General features: G+C 44.1%; 1 protein-coding gene across 1 annotated transcript in view; it reads right to left on the bottom strand.

Annotated features, from left to right (window-relative positions):
• Positions 1-768: 768 nt before the first annotated feature.
• The window catches only part of LOC115438949 (uncharacterized protein PB18E9.04c-like), a 29,916-nt gene continuing 2,732 nt past the window's right edge, over positions 769-27,952 (bottom strand). The window contains exons 2-11 of the mRNA XM_030162841.1: positions 24,373-24,560; positions 24,137-24,274; positions 21,214-21,352; positions 20,946-21,132; positions 20,271-20,412; positions 18,963-19,106; positions 15,111-15,163; positions 13,432-15,021; positions 9,122-9,198; positions 769-1,139 (exon numbers count right to left, since the gene is read on the bottom strand). Coding sequence (XP_030018701.1) covers positions 1,062-1,139; positions 9,122-9,198; positions 13,432-15,021; positions 15,111-15,163; positions 18,963-19,106; positions 20,271-20,412; positions 20,946-21,132; positions 21,214-21,352; positions 24,137-24,274; positions 24,373-24,560 — 2,736 coding nt within the window. The 3' untranslated portion in view covers positions 769-1,061. The remainder of the gene's footprint in view (positions 1,140-9,121; positions 9,199-13,431; positions 15,022-15,110; positions 15,164-18,962; positions 19,107-20,270; positions 20,413-20,945; positions 21,133-21,213; positions 21,353-24,136; positions 24,275-24,372; positions 24,561-27,952) is intronic.

The following is a 27,952-nucleotide window of genomic DNA, read 5'->3' as shown; positions in this document are numbered from 1 at the left end:
GGTCTCTGTTTTGTAAATCTGCAAATGCAGCATTCCAAATGAAAAAAAAAAAATTAAAGTTCAGCAAAACATGTTATTTTCAAACTGGATCCAGTCATTGCAGTCAGTCCAGTTCCATCTGTGACCATAGACCAGGGGTCTCAAACATGTCCCATGGCCCGGGGGCCAAATGTGGCCCGCCAAAGGTTCCAATGTGGCCCCTGGGATGAATTTGCAAAGTGCAAAAATTCCACAGTCAAGGTTGTGGAACTCATTTTAGTTCAGGTTCCACATGATCTCAAGTAAAATAATAATAACCTGCAAAAAAGAATGACTCCATATTGTCTTCTCAGTTTGATGTGAAAAAAAAAAAAACAAACAATATCACATTTTGCCTGTAAATAATGACAACTTCAAATTTTTATCTTTGTTTTAGTGCAAAACATAACATTAAATTATGACAATATTTACATTTACAAACTATCCTCTAACAATAAAACATTGATAACCTGAACAAATATGAACAACCTGAAATGTCTAAAGAAAATTGAGCACAATTTTAACAAATTTCTGCCTGTTCCTCAGTGTTTGGTGTGTTTGTAGATCTGATCCATAATGCACATGTAGAAATGATAATTTGAGGCATAATATTGTTAAAATTGTACTTATTTTTCTTAAGAAATTTCATTTTTTTCAGGTTATTCACATCTCTTTTTGTTTGGATAGTTTATAAAAGTAAGTATTTTCATAATTTAATGGGGTTTTTGCACTAAAACAGACAAAAATCTGGAGTTGTCATTATTTATAGGTTATTCTGTTATTATTTTACTGGTCCGGCCCACTGGAGATCAAATCGAGCTGAATGTGGAACCTCAGAAGAAAATGAGTTTGAGAGCCCTTCTGCAGACAGATGGATAAGAACCTTCATCTGTAAAATATAAACGCTCCCACCACATGAATGCAAACCCAGACCAACAGGACTGTGGTGGTTGGGGGGGGGGCGGTGTAGATCAGCAGTCCTTCTGGTTGAATGTGTCTTCACTCATGGACGTACTGTCAGGGTCCACCAGCAGAGGGCACTCTTATGGGAGTCGCTCTGTATCCACCAGGCGCAAAACAAAACGTGAAAGACCAAAGCGTTGACGCAATTCATTTCTGACCTGGTGGAGAAAATGAATGTGTAAAGGATCATCAGGGTTGGATCGGAGTCCTGGAAAATATTTGAATTTCAGTGTTGTGTTTTCAAGTGCTTGGATTTTAGTTGAAGTGCTTATAATTCTAACTCTGTGATGTGATTTATTTATTTACTTTTAATTTTAACTCCAGTCAAAGCTCCCTCCTCAGAGGTGACACATTTATCCAAATAAACCTCTGTGCCCTACAGTCAGTTCCAGGTGTTCTCAGGTCCACTCCAGGTCCATTTATGTCTGAACCTTTGTCCGTTTGGTTCCAGTGTGTCTGAAGAACACCAAGGACCTTCCCTTTTTGTGAATAAAACTTTGTTTTCTCCTTTAATTTCTAAACTTTTTGCTGTTATGGAACATAATTTTACATGTTTATACAGAATACAGTGTAAATCATTGTGATAAAAAGTGACAATACTAACCCTGAGTATGTGTATTCCTGTTAGGGATGCAAATTATCGATTAATCTATTAATCATTAGTTGGTTGATCGAGTAATGATTAATTGATAAGCGGTGATTTTCCGCAGAACCTGAATTTCTCTTTCAATACGGTCCATAAGAATAAAAGTTAAATATTGTTTCTATACTTCATGAAAAGAGCATGTCATATTCCTTAATGACTGATTTATTGAACCATTGGATACAGTCAGTGTTTCATGTGGAATTCATCTGGTGATGTGGCGGTGTGTAATGGGGGGGTGCATGTGCATGCGTTTCGTCGGTGGTGGTGGTGGGGGGTTACTCAGCCGTACACGTGCAGTTTGGCCAGGGGTTGCATGTGTGTTAGGTAGTAACCACGCACGTGCGTGCGTCACTTTCCGTCCTACCTATAATACTGTAGGGGAACGGGGCGGTGCAGTCCACCATGTCCCTTAAGCCATTCTAACTCATCAGCACCATGATCCAGTTCCATGACCGGCTATCCAAGCCGCAGTCACAGCGCAGACAAACTGGCAGCTTTCGGACAGGTGTGGACAGGTGGACAAGGGCAATTAACCAACAATTAATAATTTAATCGAGCAAATTCTTATTGACAATTAATTGATGGTCGATTAATTGTTTACATCCCTAATTCCTGTACATTTGGATTGGACCCCAGTGAAAAGGGGCTGCAAACATGTGAAAATGACCATTAAAGTGTTTGAATCTGACCTTGAAAAATGTGTCTGAACTATGGATGTCCTGATCTGATCTACAGATCGGTATCAGCCGCCGATCTGGCATTTTTTAGAAGATCGGATCGGATTTAGTCATGACACTGGGCCGATCTGGGCCCGGGTCTTGGGGGGTAAACAAACGTCCTGCCCCCACAAATGAAAGTTCCCAAAGGTAAAGAAAAGGAAAAATGAGCTGCACATCAGTGGGAGGTTTAGAGGAATTAGTGAAGCGTCTGAAAGTGTCACTTCCACTTTATGGTCTGTGTACTCATTCTGAGGTATGTGTGGTACTGATGCACAAGTCATTTTTTTTTCAACCTGCGTGGCTTCTGTGGAGTTATTTGACCCACCTTAACCCGACTAGGGGTGTGTATTGGCAAGAATCTGGTGATACAATACAAATCACAATACTACGATCACGATACGATATATCACAATATATCATGATACTGTTAAAAAGGCAATTTTTTGTTTATTTCTTTTTTTAAAATGATTATTTGCTTGAATAAGTGAATTACAACAGAAATATGCACAAATACTAAACACATTTTTATTTGATCAGAGCAGGATCTAATGAAATATCACAAAATGTTCCTGTGTTAAAACTTAAATTATGTTTTACGGACATTACAGTTTAAGATCCTGTTGAAATGTTCATATTTTATTCGTTCAGAACTAATATCATAACATTATTTTTGTGCAATCCCAACAAAGGAACTAACATTTTTTAATAAAACAGTGTTAAATAATAACAAAAAAAATGTAGACAAAAAAGAAAAACAAAAAAACAAAAATGAACCTCCACAATATCTGCATTTGAATAAATACCTAAAAATATCAATACAGTACTTTTTAATGTTGATACAGTATTGTGAAATGAAATATTGCGATATATTGCAGAACCGATATTTTCTTACACCCCTAAACCCGCCCCACAGTAACCTGCTAATGTATGCATCACTAACATACGGCGCAGAACACACCCCCATATAACACCTGGACGGACCTGTCCAAAGACCGGCTACAGCAGTGGTAAACATACGGCCCACGGGCCAAAACCGGCCCACCAAAGGCTCTAATTTGACCCACAGTCTGAATTTGGAAAGTGCAAAAATTATCCTTAAGTTCTTAGGAATCAAAAGTGTCATAGTTGTTTTAGTTCAGGTTCCACATTCAGACCAACTGGGATCTGCAGTAAAATAATAGAATAATAACCTAGAAATAATGACTTCAAATTTAAATCAAAATGTTATTCTAAAACATCGAATCAGATCGGAAGCAAAAAAATCCAGATTGGGACATCACTAGTCTGAACCCTGTGTTGTATATTTTTTATTATTTGGCAGACAAATAAATGACTAGATTCTATATTATTATTAAATCCATTTAAATCAAGTCATGAATTTAGATTTGGGTTCAATTAGACATAATTAATAGTGAATATTTCTAACATCTGGATCATCAGAGGTTGGAAAATATCAAGTCATTGATTTTCAAAGTTCACCTTTGTACATTTACAACTGCTTTCCCATAATGCTGTGCACATTCCAGTCATTGTTTTGGGATAGATATTTGAATCTGTTCTTGTACTTTACTCTGTTATTTTGGTCCACCGTGGTTGTTCTAAAGCAGGGGTGTCAAACCCATTTTAGTTCAGGGGCCACATACAGCCTAATGTGATATAAAGTGGGCCAGACCAGTAACATAATACAAATAATAGGATAAGAACTTATAAATTATGTCAACTCCAAAGTATTTTCTCTGTTTTTGAGTGAAAAAAGTCAAATTCCGTAAAGAAAATGTTTACATCTACAAACCATACTTGATCATAACATGAACAAATGTGAACCTGAAAATTCTTAAGAAAAATAAGTGCAATTTTAACAATATTATGCCTGAGTTTATCATTTATACATATGCATCACAGCTTACAGATCACAGTGGATCTACAAATGCACAAAACATTTAGTAAGAGGCAGAATATTGTTAAAATTCCACATACTTCTCTTCAGAAATTTCAGGTTATTCACATTTTTTGCAAAAGGCTAGTCTGTAAATGTAAACATTTTTGTGTAATTTTACTTTTTTCACACTACAACAAAGAGAAAAATTTGTAGTTTCCATTATTTACAGGCTATTATGATAGTATTTTACTGGTCTGATCCATTTGAGATTGAATTGACCTAAAATGATTCTAACATCCTTGATTGTTAATATCTTCAGTGTAATTTTTGCGTTTCATCCCAGGGGCCAGATTGGATCCTTTGGCGGGCCGGATTTGGCCCCCGGGCTGCATGTTTGACACCTGTGTTCTAAAGTGATAGCTTTACTGTAGATTTGATGTTATTTTACTGTAAACAGGATTCCAGTGGACTTCTTTTAGCTGCGTCTCTGTCCACTTTTGTTTCCTGGATCTGCGACATGCTCAAGAAACCACATGACTTCACAAGTGTTCAGAGAATGCAAACCTCCGCCAAGCAACCCGAACGGTGTGCATGTGTGGATCGACTATTTCTTTTTAAACTAGGTCATCCAAGGTCAACAAAAATGGTGCCATATGAAAGCTAATATACGAGTTCCTATATGTCAATAATGTAACCATGTTGGCTAACTGGTGTCATTTTCGAGTTATTAGTTAGCATTTGAATGTAAGAGAAAACGAATTGTGACCCCCCCGCAAATTCCCTGTGTAACTGCTTCCGTAATTTTTGTTGAATGACAAAAAATGGAACTTACGTCATAGAACATATGTCTATGGATGTGCAAAACAAATTTCATAATGATATTTCATGAATGGCATTTTTTTTATGATTTTTTGAAAATGGTGCATGAAAAATAACAACAGTCAACAGAGCGTAACGGAAGAGAAATGGAGCAGAATGATATTTTGTACAAAGTTGAAGCTTGGTACCAGTCATGTGTATGTGAAATTATATTAAATTCCAATCAATATTTGTTGAGTTATAATAAAAAATGCGTCGTAAATGGGATTTTCAATGTTAAATTGAAATGTCCACAGAGTCCACATTCACAGTGGATGTGGACAATTTTGTGCCAGACACAAGATATTGTTATAAGCTACGGGTGGATCAAATTGGAGGCTAACCGGAGTCATTTTGAATTTTTGATGAATTTTCGAAAATTGCTCAACAATGAGGGAGGAAAATTTAAGATTTTGTGACCTTGCTGTGACCTTGAACTTTGGCCTACTTGGCCCAAAATTTAATGGGTTCATCCCAGGACCTAGGCCTATCTGTGGGTAAAATTTGGTAAAGATGGTTGTAATAGTCTCCCCCTTGAACTGCCACCTTATCGTGGTAGGGTAGTTTGTGTGCCCAAATGATCCCAGGAGCTATGTTGCCGGGGGCTTTATGCCCCTGGTAGGGTCCCCCAAGACAAACAGGTCCTGGGTGACGGGCCAGACTAAGAGTAGTTCAGAAGCCCTTATGATTAAAAAACAACAGAAGAACATGACGTCGCCCGGTATGGCGCAGCTGGGGCCCCACCCTGGACCCAGGCCTGGGATTGGGGCTCGAATGCGAGCACCTGGTGGCCGGGCCTATGCCCACAGGGTCTGGCCGGGTCCAGCCGGCCAGACCCTGAGCGACGTGGGCCCGCCCTCCAGTGGACTCACCACCCACCGAGGGAATCGTAGGGGTCGGGTGCATTGTGGATTGGGTGGCAGTCGACGGCAGGAAGCCCAACAACCCGATACCCGGACACAGAGTCTAGCTCTTGGGACATGGAATGTCACTTCGTTGGGGGGGAAGGAGCCAGAGCTTGTGAGGGAGGTTGAGAGATATCGTATAGATATAGTCGGGCTCACCTCCACACACAGCTTGGGCTCTGGAACTCAACCCCTCGAAAGGGGGTGGACTCTCCACTTCTCTGGCATTGCCTGTGGTGAGAGGTGGCTGGCTGGTGTGGGCTTGCTCATAGTCTCTCAGCTCAGCCGCCATGTGTTGGAGTTTTCCCCGGTGAACGAGAGGGTCGCGTCCCTGCACCTTCGGGTCGGGGACAGGTGCCTCACTGTTGTCTCGGCCTATGGGCCGAACACCAGTGCAGAGTACCCGGCAGTGCAGAGTACCCGGCCCTCCACCATCCAGCACCCCCTGGGAGGGGTGCTGGATGGTGCGCCGACTAGGGACTCCATTGTTCTCCTGGGTGACTTCAATACCCACGTGGGCAACGACAGTGAGACCTGGAGGGGGGTGATGGGGAGGAACGGCCTCCCCGATCTGAACCCGAGTGGTGTTTTGTTATTGGACTTCTGTGCTAGTCACAGTTTGTCCATAACAAACACCATGTTTGAACACAAGGATGTCCATAAGTGCACTTGGCACCAGGACACCCTAGGCCGGAGGTCGATGATCAACTTCATTGTCGTATCATCAGACCTCCGGCCGTGTGTTTTGGACACTCGGGTGAAGAGAGGGGCAGAGCTGTCAACCGTTCACTACCTGGCGGTGAGTTGGATCTGCTGGCGAAGGAGGAAACCGGACCGACTCGGCAGGCCCAAACGTGTTGTGAGGGTCCGTTGGGAACGTCTTGCAGAGCCCGATGTCAGCACGGCCTTCAACTCCCACCTCCGGGAGAACTTCTCCCAGATCCCGGGGGAGGCTGGGGACATTGAGTCCGAGTGGACCATGTTCTTCACCTCCATTGTTGAAGCGGCTGCTCAGAGCTGTGGTCGCAGGGTCTCCAGTGCCTGTTGTGGTGGCAATCTCCGAACCCGGTGGTGGACTCCGGAAGTAAGGGGTGCCGTCAAGCTGAAGAAGGAGTCTTATCGGGCCTTGTTGGCCCGTGGGACTTCTGAGGCAGCTGATGGGTGCCGGCAGGCCAGGCGTGCAGCAGCCCGAGTGGTTGAGGAGCCAAAAACTTGGGTCTGGGTGGAGTTTGGGGAGGCCATGGAGGAGGACTATCGGTCGGCCTCGAGGAAATTCTGGCAAACCATCCGGTGCCTCAGGAGGGGAAAGCAGTGTACCACCAACACTGTTTACAGTGGAAGTGGGGAGCTGCTGACCTTGACTGGGGGATGTTGTCGGACGGTGGAAGGAGTACTTTGAGGATCTCCTCAATCCCACTGCCACGTCTTCCATGGAGGAAGCAGAGGCTGAGGTCTCAGAGGTGGACTCGTCCATCACCCAAGCTGAAGTCACTGAGGTGGTTGGCAAGCTCCTCGGTGGCAGGGCTCCGGGGATGGATGAGATTCGCCCTGAGTACCTTAAGTCTCTGGATGTGCAGGGACTGTCTTGGCTAACACGTCTCTGTAACATCGCGTGGCAGTCGGGGACAGTACCTCTGGATTGGCAGACCGGGGTGGTGGTCCCCCTTTTTAAGAAGGGAGACCGGAGGATGTGCTCCAACTATAGGGGGATCACACTCCTCAGCCTCCCGGGGAAAGTCTATTCCAGGGTACTGGAGAGGAGGATCTGACCGATAGTCGAACAATGGATCCAGGAGGAACAATGCGGTTTTCGTCCTGGTTGCAGAACACTGGACCAGCTCTATACTCTCCATCGGGTGCTCGAGGGTTCATGGAAGTTCGCCCAACCAGTCCACATGTGTTTTGTGGATCTGGAGAAGGCGTTCGACCTTGTCCCTTGTGGTATCCTGTGGGGGGTGCTTCGGGAGTATGGGGTCCAGGGCCCTTTACTAAGGGCAGTCCGGTCCTTGTATGACCGAAGCAGGAGCCTGGTTCGCATTGCCGGCAGTAAGTCAGACCTGTTCCAGGTGCATGTTGGACTCCGGCAGGGCTGCCCTTTGTCACTGGTTCTGTTCATAATTTTTATGGACAGAATTTCTAGGCGCAGCCAGGGGCCGGAGGGGGTCCGGTTTGGGGACCACAGGATTTCATCTCTGCCTTTTGCAGATGACATTGTCCTGTTGGTCTCATCAAACCTGGACCTTCAGCGTGCCCTGGGGTGGTTTGCAGCTGAGTGTGAAGCGAGCGGGATGAGGATCAGCACCTCCAAATCCAAGGCCATGGTTCTCAATCAGAAAAAGGTGGTTTGCCCTCTCCAGGTCGGTGGGGAGTCTTTGCCACAAGTGGAGGAGTTTAAGTATCTTGGGGTCTTGTTCATGAGTGAGGGAAGGATGGAACGTGAGATTGACAGATGGATCGGTGCAGCGTCTGCAGTGATGCAGTCATTATATCAGTCAGTTGTGGTGAAGAAGGAGCTGAGCCGAGAGGCGAAGCTCTCGATTTACCAGTCAATCTACCTTCCTACCCTCACCTATGGTCATGAGCTTTGGGTCATGACCGAAAGGACAAAATCCCGGATACAAGTGGTCGAAATGAGTTTCCTCCGCAGGGTGGCTGGGCACACCCTTAGGGACAGGGTGAGGAGCTCAGTCACCAGGGAGGAGCTCGGAGTAGAGCCGCTGCTCCTCTATGTCGAGAGGGGCCAGCTGAGGTGGCTCGGGCATCTGTTTCAGATGCCTTCTGGACAAGTCCCTGGGGAGGTGTTCTGGGCATGTCCCACCGGGAGGAGACCTCGGGGAAGACCCAGGACACGTTGGAGAGACTATGTCTCTCGGCTGGCCTGGGAACGCCTCGGGGTCCCCCCGGAAGAGCTGGAGGAGGTGTCTGGGGGGAGGGAAGTCTGGGCATCCCTGCTTAGACTGTTACCCCCACGACCTGGCCCCGGATAAGCGGAAGATAATGGATGGATGGATGGATGGTGGTAATAGTTTTCCCTGTAAAGTTGCTAACAAACACACAAACAAACACACAAAGCAAAGTGATCACAATACCTCCTGGTGGAGGTAATTATGGAGGTTGGTGATACATTACAGACCTGTTGGACAATATTGTTGAAGTCATCTTCAGTGAGGTTAGAAGACGCTGAAACCGTCATGGTTACCCCCAAAACATCTGGAAACAGTAAACAACAGATCAGCAGAGGATGGACGAATGCCTTGTGAAGTTACTGCACTTTTAAAGGGGTAGGTCAGAGAAAGCATGACAGTGTTTCTGCATTTATCAGGACTTTATTTGATGTACTGAAGATATTTGTCAGCCCTTTGAAATGGTCTCATTTTGTGCATGAATTGTCCTCTGGTCTGGTTCCCCTTCACAACAGCCCTCCTCATAAGGACTAGTATGTGTTCAGCACATTCAACTAATATCATCTGGATCATTTTGTGCTTCATCAGTTGTCTCCATCAAATTAGGAAAAGTCAAGAAATATGAAGAAAAAAAAAGTCAGCTATTATTCATTGAATGGTAAACATTGACTGGGGTCACATTGACCCCATGGACAACACCAGGGTTCAGTGTTGTGTTCACTGACCATCACAGTGATAATAATAATGGATTGGATTTATATAGCACTTTTCTAGACACCCAAAGTGCTTCACATTATTGATCCATTATTCATTCGTTCTCACATCCCCCCTCTGGTGGTGGTAAACTACATTTGTATCCACAGCTGCCCTGGGGCAGCCTGACAGGCATGGCTGCCAATTCGCGCCTACAGCCCCTCCGACCACCACCAAACATTCATACATATTCATACACCAGTGTGAGTGGCACTTGCCCAAGGACACAACGGACTGACTAGGGCAAAGCGGGATTCAAGCCACCAACCCTTCGGTTATTGGACGACCCCCTCTACCACCTGAGCCCTGGCCATCCCCACCCCTAGTGGTGTTAGTTTGGATGACCACAGCACAGTGGGACCAGTCAGAGGGTGGGAGATGGTTAACAGGAAGTCAACCTTTAACTGACACAGCTGATGTGTTGGAAACAGCAAAACTGGAAAGATCTGAGGAACTTTAACCAGAGGGAATCTGCACAGGTCAAAACACTAGGGCAGAGCTTCTGCAGGTCCTGTTTGTCAATCAAGTGGTTGAATCCTGCTCTGCCCTGGTCAATGTGCCGTTGTGTCCTTGGGCAAGACACTTCATCCACTGTGCCTCCAGGGTCACACACTGGTGCACAAATATATATGTATATGTTTGGTGGTGGGAGGGGCCGCTGGTGGATTGACAGCCAGCCAGTGGCTTGATTCCTTGGAATCATTTGCCTGCCTGCCTGCTTAATGGTTCTGCTTATCGATTCCGTCTTTGTTGTGCATGCGCGATGACATCACGCATACGCTGCATTGTTTTGGTCAGAACGTAGCCAACATGGTGTTGAGGCAGAAACGGTCTAAAAAGATGACACCAGGTCCACTGGAACACTGTCAAAGTTTCCATGTCTTCTAAAAGGTGGAATCCCTCCAATATGCTCAAGCATTTGTCCAAAGCATGTGATTCATTTACAGGAATGTCATGTATTTGATACACTACTGAGCGACACTTGTGAATGTAGCAGTAGAGTGAACGCCGGGCCCAGTTCAGGTTCTGGTGTGGGCAACAAACGCTGTACCCCCTCAAATACAAGTTTCCGAAGGTAGGGGAAAGGAAATGAGGTGCACAACAATGGGAGACTAGCCAAGCCAAGTCGAACTGGTTCCAAGTAGTGGACATGTGGCAATAGAGGAATTAGTAAAGCGTCTTTAGTTTCACTTTCACTGTACTGTTTTCCCTGAACTGGGCTCGGCGTCATCTGTTATTATTATTTGTACATTCTGTATGTGGCATATTTTCTGTGCAGAGATGGAAATATAAAAGACAGTTAATGCAAACACACCCGTTTGTACTCTTTTATTCCCTCACCCAATGAGAATCAATAAGAGAATTGATAAGGAATTGGATCGATAAGCAAAATTGATAATGGAATCAGAATCGTTAAATTCTTATTGATTCCCATCCCCAGTCAGCTGTGTAATGTACTTTCTGGACTATTGGCCACACCTGACTACAGTATAAGCCACACCCACCCCATCTCCAACGTCTCACCGTCGATTCATTGACGCCAGGCTTACGTGCAGCAGCTCTATTTTCTTCTTCGACAGCCGTATTGATCATTAGTGTGGAAAACATAAATTAGCTGCATCATTTTTGCGCCACAGGTTCAGTGTGTGGAAAAAAGTAACTGCTTATAGAGCAGAAATTACTGTAGTTTAGAGGTCTGTGGAGGTTCTCATTGGTCCAGGTCATGGTTCTTCTTGGTGGTTCTTCTGGGTTCAACTGCATTGGTTTAGCTTTTTTGAAAAAGTCTCATCCAAGAGGCTTCAGTTCTACTAACTGGTGGGGGAGTGGTCTTATTAACCTGCAGGTGGAGTAGTCTGTGTGGGTGTTCATCCATATGCTAATGACCTTAGATGTAGGATCACTGGGGAGGGAGTGTCCCTGGGGGGTCATCAGGGGGGTGTCCCAGGGTGTAGGGTCATCAGGGGTGTGTGTCCCTGGGTGTAGGGTCATCGGGAGGGGTGTTCCAGGGGGTAAGGTCATGAGGGGGGGTTGTCCCTGGGGGTAGGGTGGTAAGGGACGGGTGTCCCAGAGGGTAGGGTCATCAGTGGGGTGTGTCCCAGGGAGTAGGGTCATCAGGGGGGTGTGTCCCTGGGGGTAGGGTGGTAAAGGGGGTGTTTCCCTGGGGGAAGGGTCATCGGGGGGGGTGTCCTTGGGGGTAGGGTGGTAAGGGGGTGTGTCCCTGGATGTAGGGTCATCAGGAGAGGTGTTCCAGGGGGTAAGGTCGTGAGGGGGGGTTGTCCCTGGGGGTAGGGTGGTAAGACGGGTGTGTCCCAGAGGGTAGGGTCATCAGGGGGGTGTGTCCCGGGGGGTAGGGTCGTCAGGGGGGTGTGTCCCTGGGGGTAGGGTGGTAAGGGGGGTGTTTCCTTGGGGGAAGGGTCATGGGGGGGTGGTGTCCCTGGCGGTAGGGTGGTAAGGGGGGTGTGTCCCTGGGTGTAGGGTCATCAGGGGGTGTGTTCCAGGGGGGTAGGGTTGTCGGGGGGGGTGTCCCTAGTGGTAGGGTCATCAGGGGGGTGTGTCCCTTGGGGTAGGGTCAACAGGGGGGGTCCCTGGGGGTAGGGTCATTGGTGGGTATTGTCTGTGACTTTCAGGGTTGTTGTCCAGACGGGTGGGTCTCTGTCCACATCCTTCAGGGGAGTTTGTTTGGTTTCAGGTGAGTCCAGGTGTGGAAGGTTACTGGTTGAAAACTGTAAGTGAATGTTCTTTAAATGGTGTTCTAAGTTGTGGATCAGTCTCAGACCACCACCTCTGTTCAGGGAAGGACTTTCCACTTTGACTAAATGTCTTTTTTAACTCCCGTGTCAAACCAGAGACAGGACTCACAGAAGCCTGGTCAGAGTCCCTCAGGTCCTGATGTTCCTTTTATTGGTTCTAACAGATCAGCTTCAGGGGCTAAATGTTCACTTCCTGCCTAATACATGTCCAACCCAGTGAAAGGGGCCATTGTAATGAATTAATCATATTAATAATCGTATTAATAAGAGTGTTAAACCCATGGCTCAACACAGGAGAACCTGCACCTCAGACCAAGACTCTAGTCCATCTGCACAGCCAGTCCAGCTGAACCCAGAAGAACTACCAGGAAGAACCATGACCTGGACCAATGAGAACCTACACAGATATTATTATTATTATTATTATTATTATTATTATTATTATTATTATTATTAATATTAATATTATTATTATTATTACAAAGGGTTCATAAGCTCTTTCTTGCCTTTCTATCTCTAGTGAGTTCTGTTCACACTAATATGGATTTATTTTATGTTTGTCACCAAATGGAGATTTTCTGACACCTTCAAAAGTGAATATTTAAAAACTCCACTTTGGGAAAAGGAAGAGATAAGGAAACAATGACATCACACCCCAATCCATGCATGCATACTGTTGCTTTGTGTGATAAATATGAACCTGAAGATGAAATACAGGTCATTTAGCTGCATATGCCAGTATACACATTTGGAAACAGGTATATGTACAGCTGTTGAGATGAATAGACTTCAGCACCTCAAACCAACACTAATGATAACAGACTCCACTTTCTGCATCTTCTGCATACAGTATTGTGGTAGGCTCTGCCGTGTCCACAGTTTAAAGTCGACAGAATCAAAGGTGTGTCCAAGTGTTTGCAGCAGGCTGTAGTTACATGGTGTGTATACAGATAGTTTGTCCAAGGGGAAAAAAACCTGTTCTAAGAAACATCTGAATTAATGTCGATGTAGCATCATTCATCATCCATCATACTTACAAACACTTTCAAGTGGAGTTGTTGATGTAGGTGCTGGGGTTGTATCAGGTGATATTGTTGAAGGAATGGTGGTTGTGGAGGAAGTAGTGGAGGGAGTAGAGGTCAAGATTTGTGTTGCAGGTGGGGTTGTATGTGTCCTCCTCGTTGTTGTTGTAATGCTTGTTGGAGTCATGTTCATTAAGAATGTTGACATGATTGGTGCAGTTTGTGCAGTAGTTGCATTTATTGTTGCTGCAGGAGGTGGTGTAGTTATGAAGGAAGCAGTTGCATTTGGTGCAGCGGTTGTATTAACTGGTGGTGTAGTTATGAAGGAAGCAGTTGCATTTGGTGCAGCGGTTGTATTAACTGGTGGTGTAGTTATGAAGGAAGCAGTTGCATTTTGTGCAGCGGTTGCATTAACTGGTGGTGTAATTACGAAGGATGCAGTTGCATTTTGTGCAGCCGTTGCATTAACTGGTGGTGTAGTTGTGAAGGGTGCAGTTGCATTTGGTGCAGCGGTTGCATTAACTGGTGGTGTAGTTATGAAGGAAGCAGTTACATTTGGTGCAGCGGTTGCATTAACTGGTGGTGTAGTTATGAAGGAAGCAGTTGCATTTGGTGCAGCGGTTGCATTAACTGGTGGTGTAGTTATGAAGGAAGCAGTTGCATTTTGTACAGCGGTTGCATTAACTGGTGGTGTAGCTGTGAAGGAAGCAGTTGCATTTTGTGCAGCGGTTGCATTAACTGGTGGTGTAGTTGTGAAGGGTGCAGTTGCATTTGGTGCAGCGGTTGCATTAACTGGTGGTGTAGTTATGAAGGAAGCAGTTGCATTTTGTACAGCGGTTGCATTAACTGGTGGTGTAGTTGTGAAGGGTGCAGTTGCATTTGGTGCAGCGGTTGCATTAACTGGTGGTGTAGTTATGAAGGAAGCAGTTGCATTTTGTACAGCGGTTGCATTAACTGGTGGCGTAGTTATGAAGGATGCAGTTGCATTTTGTGCAGCGGTTGCATTAACTGGTGGTGTAGTTGTGAAGGATGCAGTTGCATTTGGTGCAAAAGTTGCATTAACTAGTGGTGTAGTTATGAAGGATGCAGTCGTATTTTGTGCATCGGTTGCATTAACAAGTGGTGTAGTTATGAAGGATGCAGTTGCATTTTGTGCGGCAGTTGCATTAACTGGTGGTGTAGTTATGAAGGATGCAGTTGCATTTTGTGCAGCGGTTGCATTAACTGGTGGTGTAGTTATGAAGGATGCAGTTGCATTTGATGCAGCGGTTGCATTAACTGGTGGTGTAGTTGTGAAGGATGCAGTGGCATTTGGTGCAGCGGTTGCATTAACTGGTGGTGTAGTTATGAAGGATGCAGTTGCATTTTGTGCGGCAGTTGCATTAACTGGTGGTGTAGTTATGAAGGATGCAGTTGCATTTTGTGCAGCGGTTGCATTAACTGGTGGTGTAGTTATGAAGGATGCAGTTGCATTTGGTGCAGCGGTTGCATTAACTGGTGGTGTAGTTGTGAAGGATGCAGTGGCATTTGGTGCAGCGGTTGCATTAACTGGTGGTGTAGTAATCGGTGCAGTGGTTGTTTCAGGAGTCTGTGTTGTTAAAGGATCTATATGGAAATAAAACACAGGGTCAGATTCGGCTCATTCATCAAATATGTGAGTGAAGTTTCAAAGCTGAAGGAGGAGCTCTGCATACCGTTTCCAACAGTCACAATGACACATCGAAGCTCTGAATGATATTTGGCTGAACTGAGGAGAAAAACATCACAGTATTGTTGTTACAAAAGTGAATCCCAGAACAGGAAACATTTGTATATTTTGAGTTTCACATCAAACTCAGGTTGTAAATAATGATTGTGACTAACACTCATTACATCACTAATTAACCACATTATTCATGTAATCACAAAACATACCAATTATAAGTTTTAATGTGAATGTCAAGTAATTAAATGTGTTTATGCAACAGGCCGAAACAACTTTTAAATCAGATGCTACCAATTTTTGTTTTTCTGCTTAAAAATTACTCAACCAAAACTTTACAAGATGTGAGTGGTTTCTTCCAGGGTGTTACTCACCAGATCACATCCTTTCAGGTTTTGGATTACATGTTAGACAGCATTTTACACTTCCATAAAAACACCAAATAAAGGAATATTTAAGACATCCCACTCTTACAGAGTAAAGTCCAAGGAGCATCAGTTCAATGGTGAGTCTGAATGTATATGGGTGATGAAGCCCTACCAAAGACACTGTTTTGTCCTTTAATTCGTCTCCTGTCTGTAGTTACAAATGGGCTTTCACAGTTCTACAGTTTGTTTAAAGGCTGTGCAGTAGAGGAAGGTGTGCCTGAGTCCATTGTCCTTCTGTTCAGTTTAATGAAGGAATGTTTTGACTGCTCAACTGGTTCATCAACCATCTGAAGCTGCACATGACATGTCAGTGTTGGTTACAGCCCCTTACTGAAGCCAGTGTGAAAAACCAACTCTGTGTCGCCTTCACACCAGCTCTGCGTAAATGAAATCTTGTCAGTTTACTGGGAAAGTCTGGTTGGTTTGATGTTTGTCTGATGCAGATCAAAGAAGTGAACTCTGGGTAAACACTCAGACTTGGGGGTTTTGTTTTCATGAGGCAGAAATGGAAGTTGCCCTGCATTCATCAATAGATGGGCTTCTCTTCTTCTGTAATTCTTAATGCAGCACAACCAGAGGAAGACATTATGTGAAAGGTGTGGTTCATTTGACATGATGCAACATGAACACAAACTCAGACCAGCTGAAGGTCACAACTCCCATCAAACAGACACCAGTCAAACCTAGTCCACCCAACTATTAGGTCTGAAGATGTTTCATCTCTTACTCCTCTTATCCGGGTCTAGGTGTGTGTGTGTGTGTGTGTGGGTTCCATCAGGGAGGAGCCCACACAGGCCCCTCCCCAGCCCCTCCCACCAGCTCTTCCAGGTGAATGCCACGGTGTTCCCAGACCACAGAAAGAATCCGTCCAGCGTGTCCTGGGTCTGCCCCGAGGTCTCCTCCCAGACGGACATGCCCTAAACCCCTTCCCAGGGAGGCCTCCAGGAGGGGTCCTCACTAGATGAACCTCCTACACTGGTTCCTGTGGACGTGGAGGAGCAGCGGCTCTACTCTGAGTTCCTCCCAGATGTCCAAACGCCTCCCCCTATCTCTAAGGCTGAGCCCGCCCACCCTGCAGAGGAAACTCATTTTGGCCGCTTGTACTCGTGACTTCGTTCTTTTGGTCATTACCCAGGGCTCATGATCATAGGTGAGGGTCAGAACGTAGATTGGCCAGTAATTCAAGAGCTTCACCTTTCGGCTCAGCTCCCTCTTCACCACAACAGACTGGTTTAGCTGGATCACTTCGATCTGCCTGTCGACCTCCCACTCTATCCTACCCTCACTTGTGATCAAGATCCCGAGATACTTAACCCCAACCCAGAGTGGATACTCCACCCTTTTCCATCTGAAGACCATGGTCTCAGACTTGGAGGTGCTGATCTTTATCCCAGTGGCTTCACACTTGGCTATGAACCACGCCAGAGAGAGCTGGAGGTCACTGCTCAATGAAGCTAAGATGACCACATCATCTGCAAAAAGCAGAGACGAGGTCCTCCCTCCACCAAACTCCACCCCGTCCACCATCTGGCTGCACCTAGAAATTCTGTCCATAAAAGTTATGAACAGAACCGGTGACAAAGGTCAGCCCTGGAGGAGTCCAACCCTCTCCAGGAACAAGTCCGACTACTACCAGCTACGTGGACCAGGCTCACACTCCTTTGGTACAGGGACTGATTGGACACTAACAAGGGGCCATCCACTAACACAGGGCCATTCACCCCATACTCTCAGAGCACCCCCACAGGTTGACCCTGGGGAAGCCTTCTCCAAATCCACAAAACACATGTGGACTGGATGGACAACCTCCCATGCCCCCTCCAACACCCTAGCAAGGGTAAAGAGCCGGTCCACGGTTCCACGTCTGGGATGAAAACCGCATTGCTCCACCTCGAGCTGAGGTTCAACTACCGACCACACTCTCTTCTCCAGCACCCTGGTGTTGACCTTAAGGCGGCCTTACACTGTGCGAGTTTAGAGACGATTTCTCACTCGTGCGACTATTTCTGGGATTGGGCCAGATGTGCCTCTAATCGTGTGTCGTGCTTCGTGCAGTGTACATGGGGTAAAGAGAAGCGATTAGCACCTCACGACCACCTCACGACCACCAATCGTGTGTTCGCAAGGAAAATGGAGCTGTTTGAAATCCTGCTTGCTCCTCGTGAGTGTATCACACTGTCAAAGCAGTGCCACGAACCGATGTGCCTCAAATTCTCACATTGTGCATGCACGAACACAGAAGCGTGCAGTAGCGTACAAGCTAACAGTAGCTGGATATTGGCCTAGTGCAGTTTAGCTTTTGCAGCTTACCTCTAGTTCCTGCTGTAGGATTGACAGCCCATACTGTCCACGTCTGGCCAACCAATTCCTGCACCAAACACATCGTTGTCTTTTCTTCTTTTTTGATTCCCCGCAGATAATGGCACATATTACCAAAGCAGCTCATTGGTTTTTGTTTAGCACTACCATTTCATGACTCACGCCAATACACAATCGTCTATGCACTTTTACGGATTCTTTGGTATTTTAATGTTGTATTTCTGGATACAACACTCAAACGTGTCGTGCGTCCTGTGGTGTATGGTCCTACAGTGTGAGCAGTCAGGTCGCATACGAGCATCGGTCCATACAGTGTGAGAGCATGAATCGTGAGCCTGAGTGTACGACTGATTCGCACAGTTTGAGATGGAGCTGCGTGCAACGATCGAAATAATCGCACAGTGTATGGCCGCCTTCACTGCAAGGGGCTGAGGAGCATGATCCCCCTATATTTGGAACACACCCTCTGGTCCCCCCTCTTAAAGATAGGGACCACCACCCCGGTTTGCCAGTCCAAAGGCACCGCCCCTGATGTCCACGCAATGTTGCTGAGGCGTGTCAGCCGAGACAGCCCTACAACATCCAGAGCCTTGAGATACCCTCGGTTATGGAAACTGGTTTTTGGTGTGAAGACGACCTTGGAGTAAATTTTCAGCATGACATAGTGGACTGTACTGTACCCAAACGGTCAAGGAGACGCGCATAGGAAGTTTGCTTTGTTTACATGACCATCCTTCAGTTGTAACAGAAGATTATGATAGGTAGTTTGCTAATTTAATTATGTAAATATGCTCTTGGATTTTTCCCGCATGGCTGAGACCAAATTGGCCTGGCATTGTTGACTTGACTTTACAGTCTTTTCTGCTTTTGTCTTTATGCTTAACAGCTCCACCATCCAAGCTGTTGAGGTCTTGACTGTGGAGGAGGGACAGCAAAATAGTTGGTGTACTATGGTGAGGCATTACTTCCAGGCACCAGTTTTCATTGAACTAATATTGGACAGCCTGGCTTTAAAACAGTGTCCTTCCATACAACCTGGACATGGAAAAGACTAAACATTGGAAATTACTCCCTATTATTAAAAGACCATAACTGACTTTAAAACTGCCTGCACGACAAAGCAGATGGGGTGACTTTGTCCAGATTCCCTCTGCAATGGCGTCCATCTCAGGATGTATTGTCCTGGTCCTGATGAGGTCTCATTTACGTTGTGTGGTCCGCTGAACAGCAGATCAAAGATCCTTGAACAAACCAAAAAAGCAAATCTCAAATCAAGTATTTCCAAATCCTTTCTGTTTACTAATTTGTATTGCTGGTAGATATTTTAAAACTTTAGAAAAATTCAAGTCAGCAGAAACTTATGCACTACGTTCTGTAAGATTTTTTTTTGGCTTAATGTACAGTAAATAATGTGAATGTGTAACCAGCTTCTTTTCTTTGTTAAGGTAGTTGCATTCTTATCCCACCTTTCGTTTTGTATCTGTATACTACACAACAAATCACATCAGATTCATTGTGCACCTCGTATGAAACCCATTTGTTTTGTAAAATATACACTGAACAAAAATATAAACGCACCACTTTTGTTTTTGCTCCCATTTTTCATGAGCTGAACTCAAAGATCTAAAACTTTTTCTATGTACACAAAAGGCCTATTTCTCTCAAATATTGTTCATAAATTTGTCTAAATCTGTGTTAGTGAGCACTTCTCCTTTGTCCTTTGCTGAGATAATCCATCCATCTCACAGGTGTGGCATATCAAGATGCTGATTAGACAGCAGGATTATTGCACAGGTGTGACTTAGGCTGGCCACAATAAAAGGCCACTCTAAAATGTGCAGTTTTACTGTATTGGGTGGTCCAGGGGGGTCAGAAAACCAGTCAGTATTTGGTGTGACCACCATTTTCCTTGCACAGTCTTCATGAATCCTCTGAAACAGCTTTGGAGATGGCTTATGGTAGAGAAATGAACATTCAATTCACAGGCAAAAGCTCTGGTGGAGATTCCTGAAGTCAGCATGCCAATTGCATATTCCCTCAAAACTTGTGACATCTTTGGTATTGTGCTGTGTGATAAAACTGCACATTTTGGAGTGGCCTTTTATTGTGGCCAGCCTAAGGCACATCTGTGCAAAAATCATGCTGTCTAATCAGCATCTTGATATGCCACACCTGTGAGGTGGATGGATTATCTCAGCAAAGAAGAAGTGTTCACTAACACAAATTTAGACAGATTTTTGAACAATATTTGAGAGAAATAAACCTTGTGTGTACACAGAAAAAGTTTTAGATCTTTGAGTTCAGCTCATGAAAAATGGGAGCAAAAACAAAAGTGGTGCGTTTATATTTTTGTTCAGTGTACTTATGCTTTTAAATGCCTTTTTGTTGGATCCCAGTAGACTTACGTGGAGATGTTTGCTTCTGCTTGTATGCTGATTTCTATAGTTTGGCTAACAGGAATGGACAGCTGAGCTCCATTGGCTGGGGTTGGAGACAAGAACCGGGGCAAGTACAGTCCATCTGTGCATGATTGTACTGCAGGATCCACTGCAACAAGAAAGAGGAAATACTGGCCTTTCTTTGAGGATTACAGCCCATGTGTCCTTTAATTAGAAGGTTTGTGAGATTTAACTGTCTTTAAGCATCAGCATCAACTATGGCTTTGCTTCTTATCTTTCGCTACTACCTTGACATGATCTTGCGAAGACCCCATAGGTCATGTGGTTTGAATATGTGTCCCTTCAAGACCTCCAGCAGGGGTGAAATAAGTCATTGGCCAAACCTTATATATGTAAAACTTGGGCACAGTGGTGATTTATTATTTGTTGCATTTTTTTAAAACACTCAATAAAATGTTACGCATGCTGTTAACATGAAAAGGGGTGGTTATAACACATGCGTAAGGATGCACAGAGAAGTAAGACGTCACATGACGGGTGGAAGTGCATCAGAGCTGGAGACACTGCAAAGCCAAATTGTTGGATTTAATTCTTTTTTTTTTTTTTAATTAAACTTTTTCCCCTTTTCATGTGGATTAATGACTTCTGTGGAGCTGCTGGGACCAACGCAGGCCATCTTACCTCTGAATAAAAACTGGACAGGTATTTTGCTGATGGCGTCGTTTGTATTTTTCAACTCAGTTGTTATTTGCGAGTTATTAGTTTGAGTCAGGGTGATCGTCTGTCTGGGAAAGTCCTCCATAACCAGCTGCACAGCGTACGAACCCACATTATTAGCGCTGGTAGGGCTGAATGATAAGGTGCAAGACTGTAAAAGAATAAATTGGAAGAACATGTAATTATATGGTCATCAACTGAGTTTGTTGTAAGACCTGAGGTGACTACTCACTGGTGAGAGGTTGAGAACAGATGGTGGTGTACAGGGGTTACACTCTGACAGTGTTTCATTTCCATATCTGCAGTTCACCTGGTCTCCATCAGGGTCAAAGGCCAAGAGATTAAAAGCTCTCTGACAGTTTGCAGGAACTCTGACAAAAGACAAATATTTAGTTAGTGTAATTTAAGTTAAACCTGTGTCCCAAGTGGACATATCATATCACAGTTATTTTTATTTGGGCTGTCCCTAGCTCACAATTTTGTCAGATCCAGTTGTTCAGTTTGAAGCTTTGACTCTTTAATTCACTTTCTTGCCAAAAATCGATACATCTTTCCCCCAGTGATTTCTATCACAGTCAGCCTTGGACTTATGGTACTGGTTGTAATCACATTACTCCTCCCTGTGAACTATATGGTAAAGAAGAGTGGCCGTCTTTGAACTCGTGAAGGTTGAACCATTGATTGACTTTAAAGCTCTACCTACTGATGTGGCATTTCTCACAGCACTTAGTAAAAGTTTGAACATGAACAACCCGACTCCCTCCAAAGCCCCGCCCCCTTCCCTCTGCCTGAGCTCTGAGGCTCCTCCTCCTCTCTCCTCCTCTCACCTGATGCGCAATGGAAATGGAGGAGGAAGCAGAGGTGGAGGTCCGGTCCGTTTTGGCATGTCCACGGACCCCTCCCTGAGTAATCAGATGCATCATCCACCTGCCGTGGGCCCGCGGCTCCTGTTCCATCAGTAGACCTGGTCTGTGCAGTACTGGGCCAGTGTCTTCACTGCAGTGCCCAGGGGATGGGCGCGCGCACTGTGAACGTGCAGCCTCCGCGGATTTTCCATGGACATTTGAAGTTTCATAGTCCATACAATTATCATCCTACATCATCTTACATTGTGTGACACCATGTGATTACACCTGTATGAGTCCCACAGTCATAAAAGCTGACCTTCATGCAGACCTGTTCAGTCCAGTACACCAGACTTCTGGACTTTTATCCCCATCCTTCATTCATCAGACTCCCGTTTGTGCTCCTCAGTTTTTGTTTCTGTTCATAAATCAGTTTTTTCCCTTCCACATGTGCATGTCAGTTCTATCCACACACATCCTAGACAGTAGACTGTGGTCAGTGACAGGAGAAGCAGCGCCAGTGAAGCGTCAGATTCAGTGGTACACATATCGGATGTGAGACGGAGATAATGGATCGGATGCTGGACAGTGGTAATGGATGATTGACAGGAGGCTCAGTCAGGTTTGGCCAATTATTTTATTCGGACCGACTAAAATGATTGGTCAGACTTTTATCAGAAATATATAAGAATTAAACATTTTTGAGTTTCAATACCTGGCGGATTTCTTTTACATTTTAGTTTGACACACACTTATTAGGAGCATTTTAAGATGACAAAAGAAAAGGGTAAAAATGCCACATCATACGGTATAGCTTTAATCTCCAAAGCTTTTCTAGGTATGGTTCCATCTAGGGATGCACCGATACCACTTTTTTCCAGACCGAGTACGAGTACGAGTACTTACATTTGAGTACTTGTCGATACGGAGTACTGATACGAGTACTTAATAATCCCATTCCAGTTCTTAGTTCCTTTTGTAAATGTGCTTTATTGTCGTTGTCATTAGTCTGACTGGAACAAAGTGCTGCTACTGACATTTATTGTGTTGGAATGAGCGTTTCTCAATCAACCCACCAGGGGGCGCTGCTCTTAATTAACCGTACTGGACAAATACCACGAGGAAGAGTAAAGTTTTATGAGAAGACGAAAGTAAGTAATAACAAACATGGAGACGACAGAGGCAACACTAATGTGATACTAATATTGCAGCGTTTTCGCCAGTAAGGTTTAAAAGCGAAGCTTCAGCAGGAAGAGAAAAGAGAAATGAGTGATAAGTTTGGTTTTCACTTCCGCTGGCGGTGGTCCGCACTGCTCTGTACCCCTGGCCCAGCCCTGGGTAATTGTCATAAATGTGTCAGTAGTTTTTCTCTAACTCACACAGTCGCTCTTTGAACAGATCCTCTACCTCCATGGTATTCTGCGTCTGGGTACGCATCCGCCAGCACCTGGAAAACAGATGAAATGTACGCAGAGGACGGACAGAACGCTGCGTCCGTATCTGTCTGTGTCTGGAACATTACTTGCAGTCAGCGTTACTTTTATCACTGTCATTTATTTTGAAAAATCTCCACTCTTCACACTCCCCACACATTATTTCACTGCTGCGTACCTGCTGCACTGAACTGTGAATGTCAAACAGCCGTAAGTGGTATTGGTGCATTTGTATCAGTTTACTTTTACGAGTACAAAGTACACACACTGAGTATTGGAGCCCAATACAGGTATCGGATCGGTGCATCCCTAGTTCCATCATACCTATCCTCACTTCTCCAAAGAAGTACTAGTCCATATTCCTTATGGTCTTGTGAAATGTATTTGAATGTACCCAGAGTTTGGACTGAACTGGGGAACCAGCCTTCAGCTTTGCCACCCCATCTGCCTGGAGTACCCTTCAACTGGAGCCGAAAATACCTGATCTCCAAACTCCAAGACAGCGGGAGTCAATTGGACAGTCCCTGTGTTTTTCAATTTGCTTCTCACCAGAACTAAATTTGCACTTTTGCAAAAATTACCCTTTTCTGTTATTACTAAATTATTGTTTTATTTTGTTGGTATTACCTGTCTGTAAAACCTGTATTCTTTCATGGCATGTGCTGTTGACCTCTGATGGTCACGGAAATTTTTCATTGACATAACATGCTGGTTGATATTGATACTTCTTCTGTCTCAGCACCCCCCCTCTCAGCTTTCTCAGTCCAAATACCCCCTGACAATGTCCCAGTGCCCCCTGGGGGGTGGTTCCGCCTCTGTTGAGAAACACTGATATATCATATGGAAAAAGATTAAAACTAACAGTGAAGAGTTTTACCGGAGAACAGGCAGGATGGTGGTCTGTGGTGATCTGTTGGCCTGGCCGGTGTCGGAGCGGTTCCTCAGTTCCACAACAGTCACAGCTCTGTAACTGGCAATTCCATTTAAATTACTTGTCCAGTTCCTACCGCTCAACCTGAGGTGGAGATTTAAGGGGAAAAAAATCTTACTGCATCATGCGCATATGGAACCCCATACTGTTATTGTATCCATAATATGTCATAGTGTTCTTACACCAGTTGAAACGGAGCATTTGTGGAAACCTGCCACGTCGAGATGACCTCCGTCTGACAAAACTCTCCAGTAGCTTCCCTGTCAACCACATTCACTGCTACTGAAGTCTCAACCCCACAGTTATCATTGAGACATTGCCAAAAAATGTCAAAAGTGCAGTTTGGGAAGGTGAGCTTAGATCGGACAACCTGCAAGATTATATTAAAATGATATTATTAATAATATCACTAAATAACATATACATTACATTTAAAATAGACCTGTGTTATAAAGTAGAACCTCATAGTACCAATTTAATGGATGAGGAGGTGGAAGAGGAGGTGTAGAAGGAGGAGCAGAAGAAAGAAGAGATGGAAGTGGAGGAGGTTGGAGGTGGAGGAAGGTGAAGTGAGCCTGTTGGTGTAGAACCCATCCGTGCTATAGCAGCAGGGTTAGGGTTACGTACTATAGCAGTAGGGTTAGGGTTAGGGTTACGTACTATAGCAGTAGGGTTAGGGTTACGTACTATAGCGGTAGGGTTTGGGTTAAGGTTTTGTACTATAGCAGCAGGGTTAGGGTTACGTACTATAGCAGTAGGGTTAGGGTTACATACTATAGCGGTAGGGTTTGGGTTAAGGTTTTGTACTATAGCAGTAGGGTTAGGGTTATGTACTATAGCAGTAAAGTTAGGGTTAGTGTTAGGGATTTGTACTATAGCAGTAAGGTTAGGGTTATGTACTATAGCAGTAAAGTTAGGGTTATGGTTTTGTACTATAGCAGTAGGGTTAGGGTTATGTATTATAGCAGTAAAGTTAGGGTTAGTGTTAGGGTTTTGTACTATAGCAGTAAGGTTAGGGTTATGTACTATAGCAGTAAAGTTAGGGTTAGGGTTTTGTACTATAGCAGTAGGGTTAGGGTTATGTATTATAGCAGTAAAGTTAGGGTTAGGGTTAGAGTTTTGTACTATAGCAGTAAAGTTAGGGTTAGGGTTAGGGTTAGGGTTTTGTACTATAGCAGTAGGGTTAGGGTTACGTACTATTGCGTTAGGGTTAGGGTTAGGGTTTTGTACTATAGCACTAAAGTTAGGGTTAGGGTTTTGTACTATAGCAGTAGGGTTAGGGTTTTGTACTATAGCAGTAAAGTTAGGGTTAGGGTTTTGTACTATAGCAGTAGGGTTAGGGTTATGTATTATAGCAGTAAAGTTAGGGTTAGGGTTTTGTACTATAGCAGTAGGGTTAGGGTTATGTAGTATTGCGGTAGGGTTAGGGTTTTGTACTATAGCAGTAGGGTTAGGGTTATGTACTATAGCAGTAAGGTTAGGGTTAGGGTTTTGTACTATAGCAGTAGGGTTAGGGTTTTGTACTATAGCAGTAAGGTTAGGGTTAGGGTTTTGTACTATAGCAGTAAGGTTAGGGTTAGGGTTTTGTACTATAGCAGTAGGGTTAGGGTTTTGTACTATAGCAGTAGGGTTAGGGTTATGTACTATAGCAGTAAGGTTAGGGTTAGGGTTTTGTACTATAGCAGTAGGGTTAGGGTTATGTACTATAGCAGTAAAGTTAGGGTTAGGGTTACGTACTATAGCGGTAGGGTTAGGGTTAGGGTTATGTACTATAGCAGTAGGGTTAGGGTTATGTACTATAGCAGTAAAGTTAGGGTTAGGGTTATGTACTATAGCAGTAAAGTTAGGGTTAGGGTTTTGTACTATAGCAGTAGGGTTAGGGTTATGTACTATAGCAGTAAAGTTAGGGTTAGGGTTATGTACTATAGCAGTAAAGTTAGGGTTAGGGTTTTGTACTATAGCAGTAGGGTTAGGGTTATGTACTATAGCAGTAAAGTTAGGGTTAGGGTTATGTACTATAGCAGTAGGGTTAGGGTTACGTACTATAGCGGTAGGGTTTGGGTTAAGGTTTTGTACTATAGCAGCAGGGTTAGGGTTACGTACTATAGCAGTAGGGTTAGGGTTACGTACTATAGCGGTAGGGTTTGGGTTAAGGTTTTGTACTATAGCAGTAGGGTTAGGGTTATGTACTATAGCAGTAAAGTTAGGGTTAGTGTTAGGGTTTTGTACTATAGCAGTAGGGTTAGGGTTATGTACTATAGCAGTAAAGTTAGGGTTAGGGTTTTGTACTATAGCAGTAGGGTTAGGGTTATGTATTATAGCAGTAAAGTTAGGGTTAGGGTTTTGTACTATAGCAGTAAAGTTAGGGTTAGGGTTAGGGTTAGGGTTTTGTACTATAGCAGTAGGGTTAGGGTTAGGGTTTTGTACTATAGCACTAAAGTTAGGGTTAGGGTTTTGTACTATAGCAGTAAAGTTAGGGTTAGGGTTTTGTACTACAGCAGTAGGGTTAGGGTTATGTATTATAGCAGTAAAGTTAGGGTTAGGGTTTTGTACTATAGCAGTAGGGTTAGGGTTATGTAGTATTGCGGTAGGGTTAGGGTTTTGTACTATAGCAGTAGGGTTAGGGTTATGTACTATAGCAGTAAGGTTAGGGTTAGGGTTTTGTACTATAGCAGTAGGGTTAGGGTTTTGTACTATAGCAGTAGAGTTAGGGTTATGTACTATAGCAGTAAGGTTAGGGTTAGGGTTTTGTACTATAGCAGTAGGGTTAGGGTTTTGTACTATAGCAGTAGGGTTAGGGTTATGTACTATAGCAGTAAGGTTAGGGTTAGGGTTTTGTACTATAGCAGTAGGGTTAGGGTTATGTACTATAGCAGTAAAGTTAGGGTTAGGGTTACGTACTATAGCGGTAGGGTTAGGGTTAGGGTTATGTACTATAGCAGTAGGGTTAGGGTTATGTACTATAGCAGTAAAGTTAGGGTTAGGGTTATGTACTATAGCAGTAAAGTTAGGGTTAGGGTTTTGTACTATAGCAGTAGGGTTAGGGTTATGTACTATAGCAGTAAAGTTAGGGTTAGGGTTATGTACTATAGCAGTAAAGTTAGGGTTAGGGTTAGGGTTTTGTACTATAGCAGTAGGGTTAGGGTTACTTACTATAGTGGTAGGGTTAGGGTTAGGGTTTTGTACTATAGCAGCAGGGTTAGGGTTATGTACTATAGTAATAGGGTTAGGGTCAGTCTGACACACTGGTAACTGACCTGTTTACTCTCTGATTATCTCGGTAGTTTTCAGGATATAATAAGTTCCCAGTCTAGACATGATATAAGGAGGTTCTGGTTGTCTCTGTGGTACCAGACAAACCCATATTTGGTGTCTCAGTACTGTGTCAGCAGACACAATAAAAGACAATTAAACAATAATAATAAGGATATAATATAATAACAATTAAAACCAATAAATACCAAGTTCCTTCAGACTCTCAGTAAATTTATAGTCCAGGTGTCTCCAACACGGTGCTCGCAATCTACTGGTGGCTCACCAAGGGTCAATAACACTGGGTTACAAAAAAATGTTTTTTGCAAGTTGTCTAGGTTTTTTCAACTGAATTCGGACCATTTTGCACCACTAAATCCAAAAATGACATCTGTTTTTCTCAATCAGGTCAGGTTTTTTTGCTAATTTGATTTTGAAAAATTTGATCTTCTCACAAAATATAATAATTAATACCAAAATAAGATTGGTAAGCCCACTTTATGAAACTTG

Source organism: Sphaeramia orbicularis, chromosome 18, assembly GCF_902148855.1.
Source record: "Sphaeramia orbicularis chromosome 18, fSphaOr1.1, whole genome shotgun sequence".
Taxonomy (NCBI): Eukaryota; Metazoa; Chordata; class Actinopteri; order Kurtiformes; family Apogonidae; genus Sphaeramia; species Sphaeramia orbicularis.
Note: the sequence above shows the minus strand (reverse complement) of the source record. Positions and strands in the feature narration are given on the sequence as shown.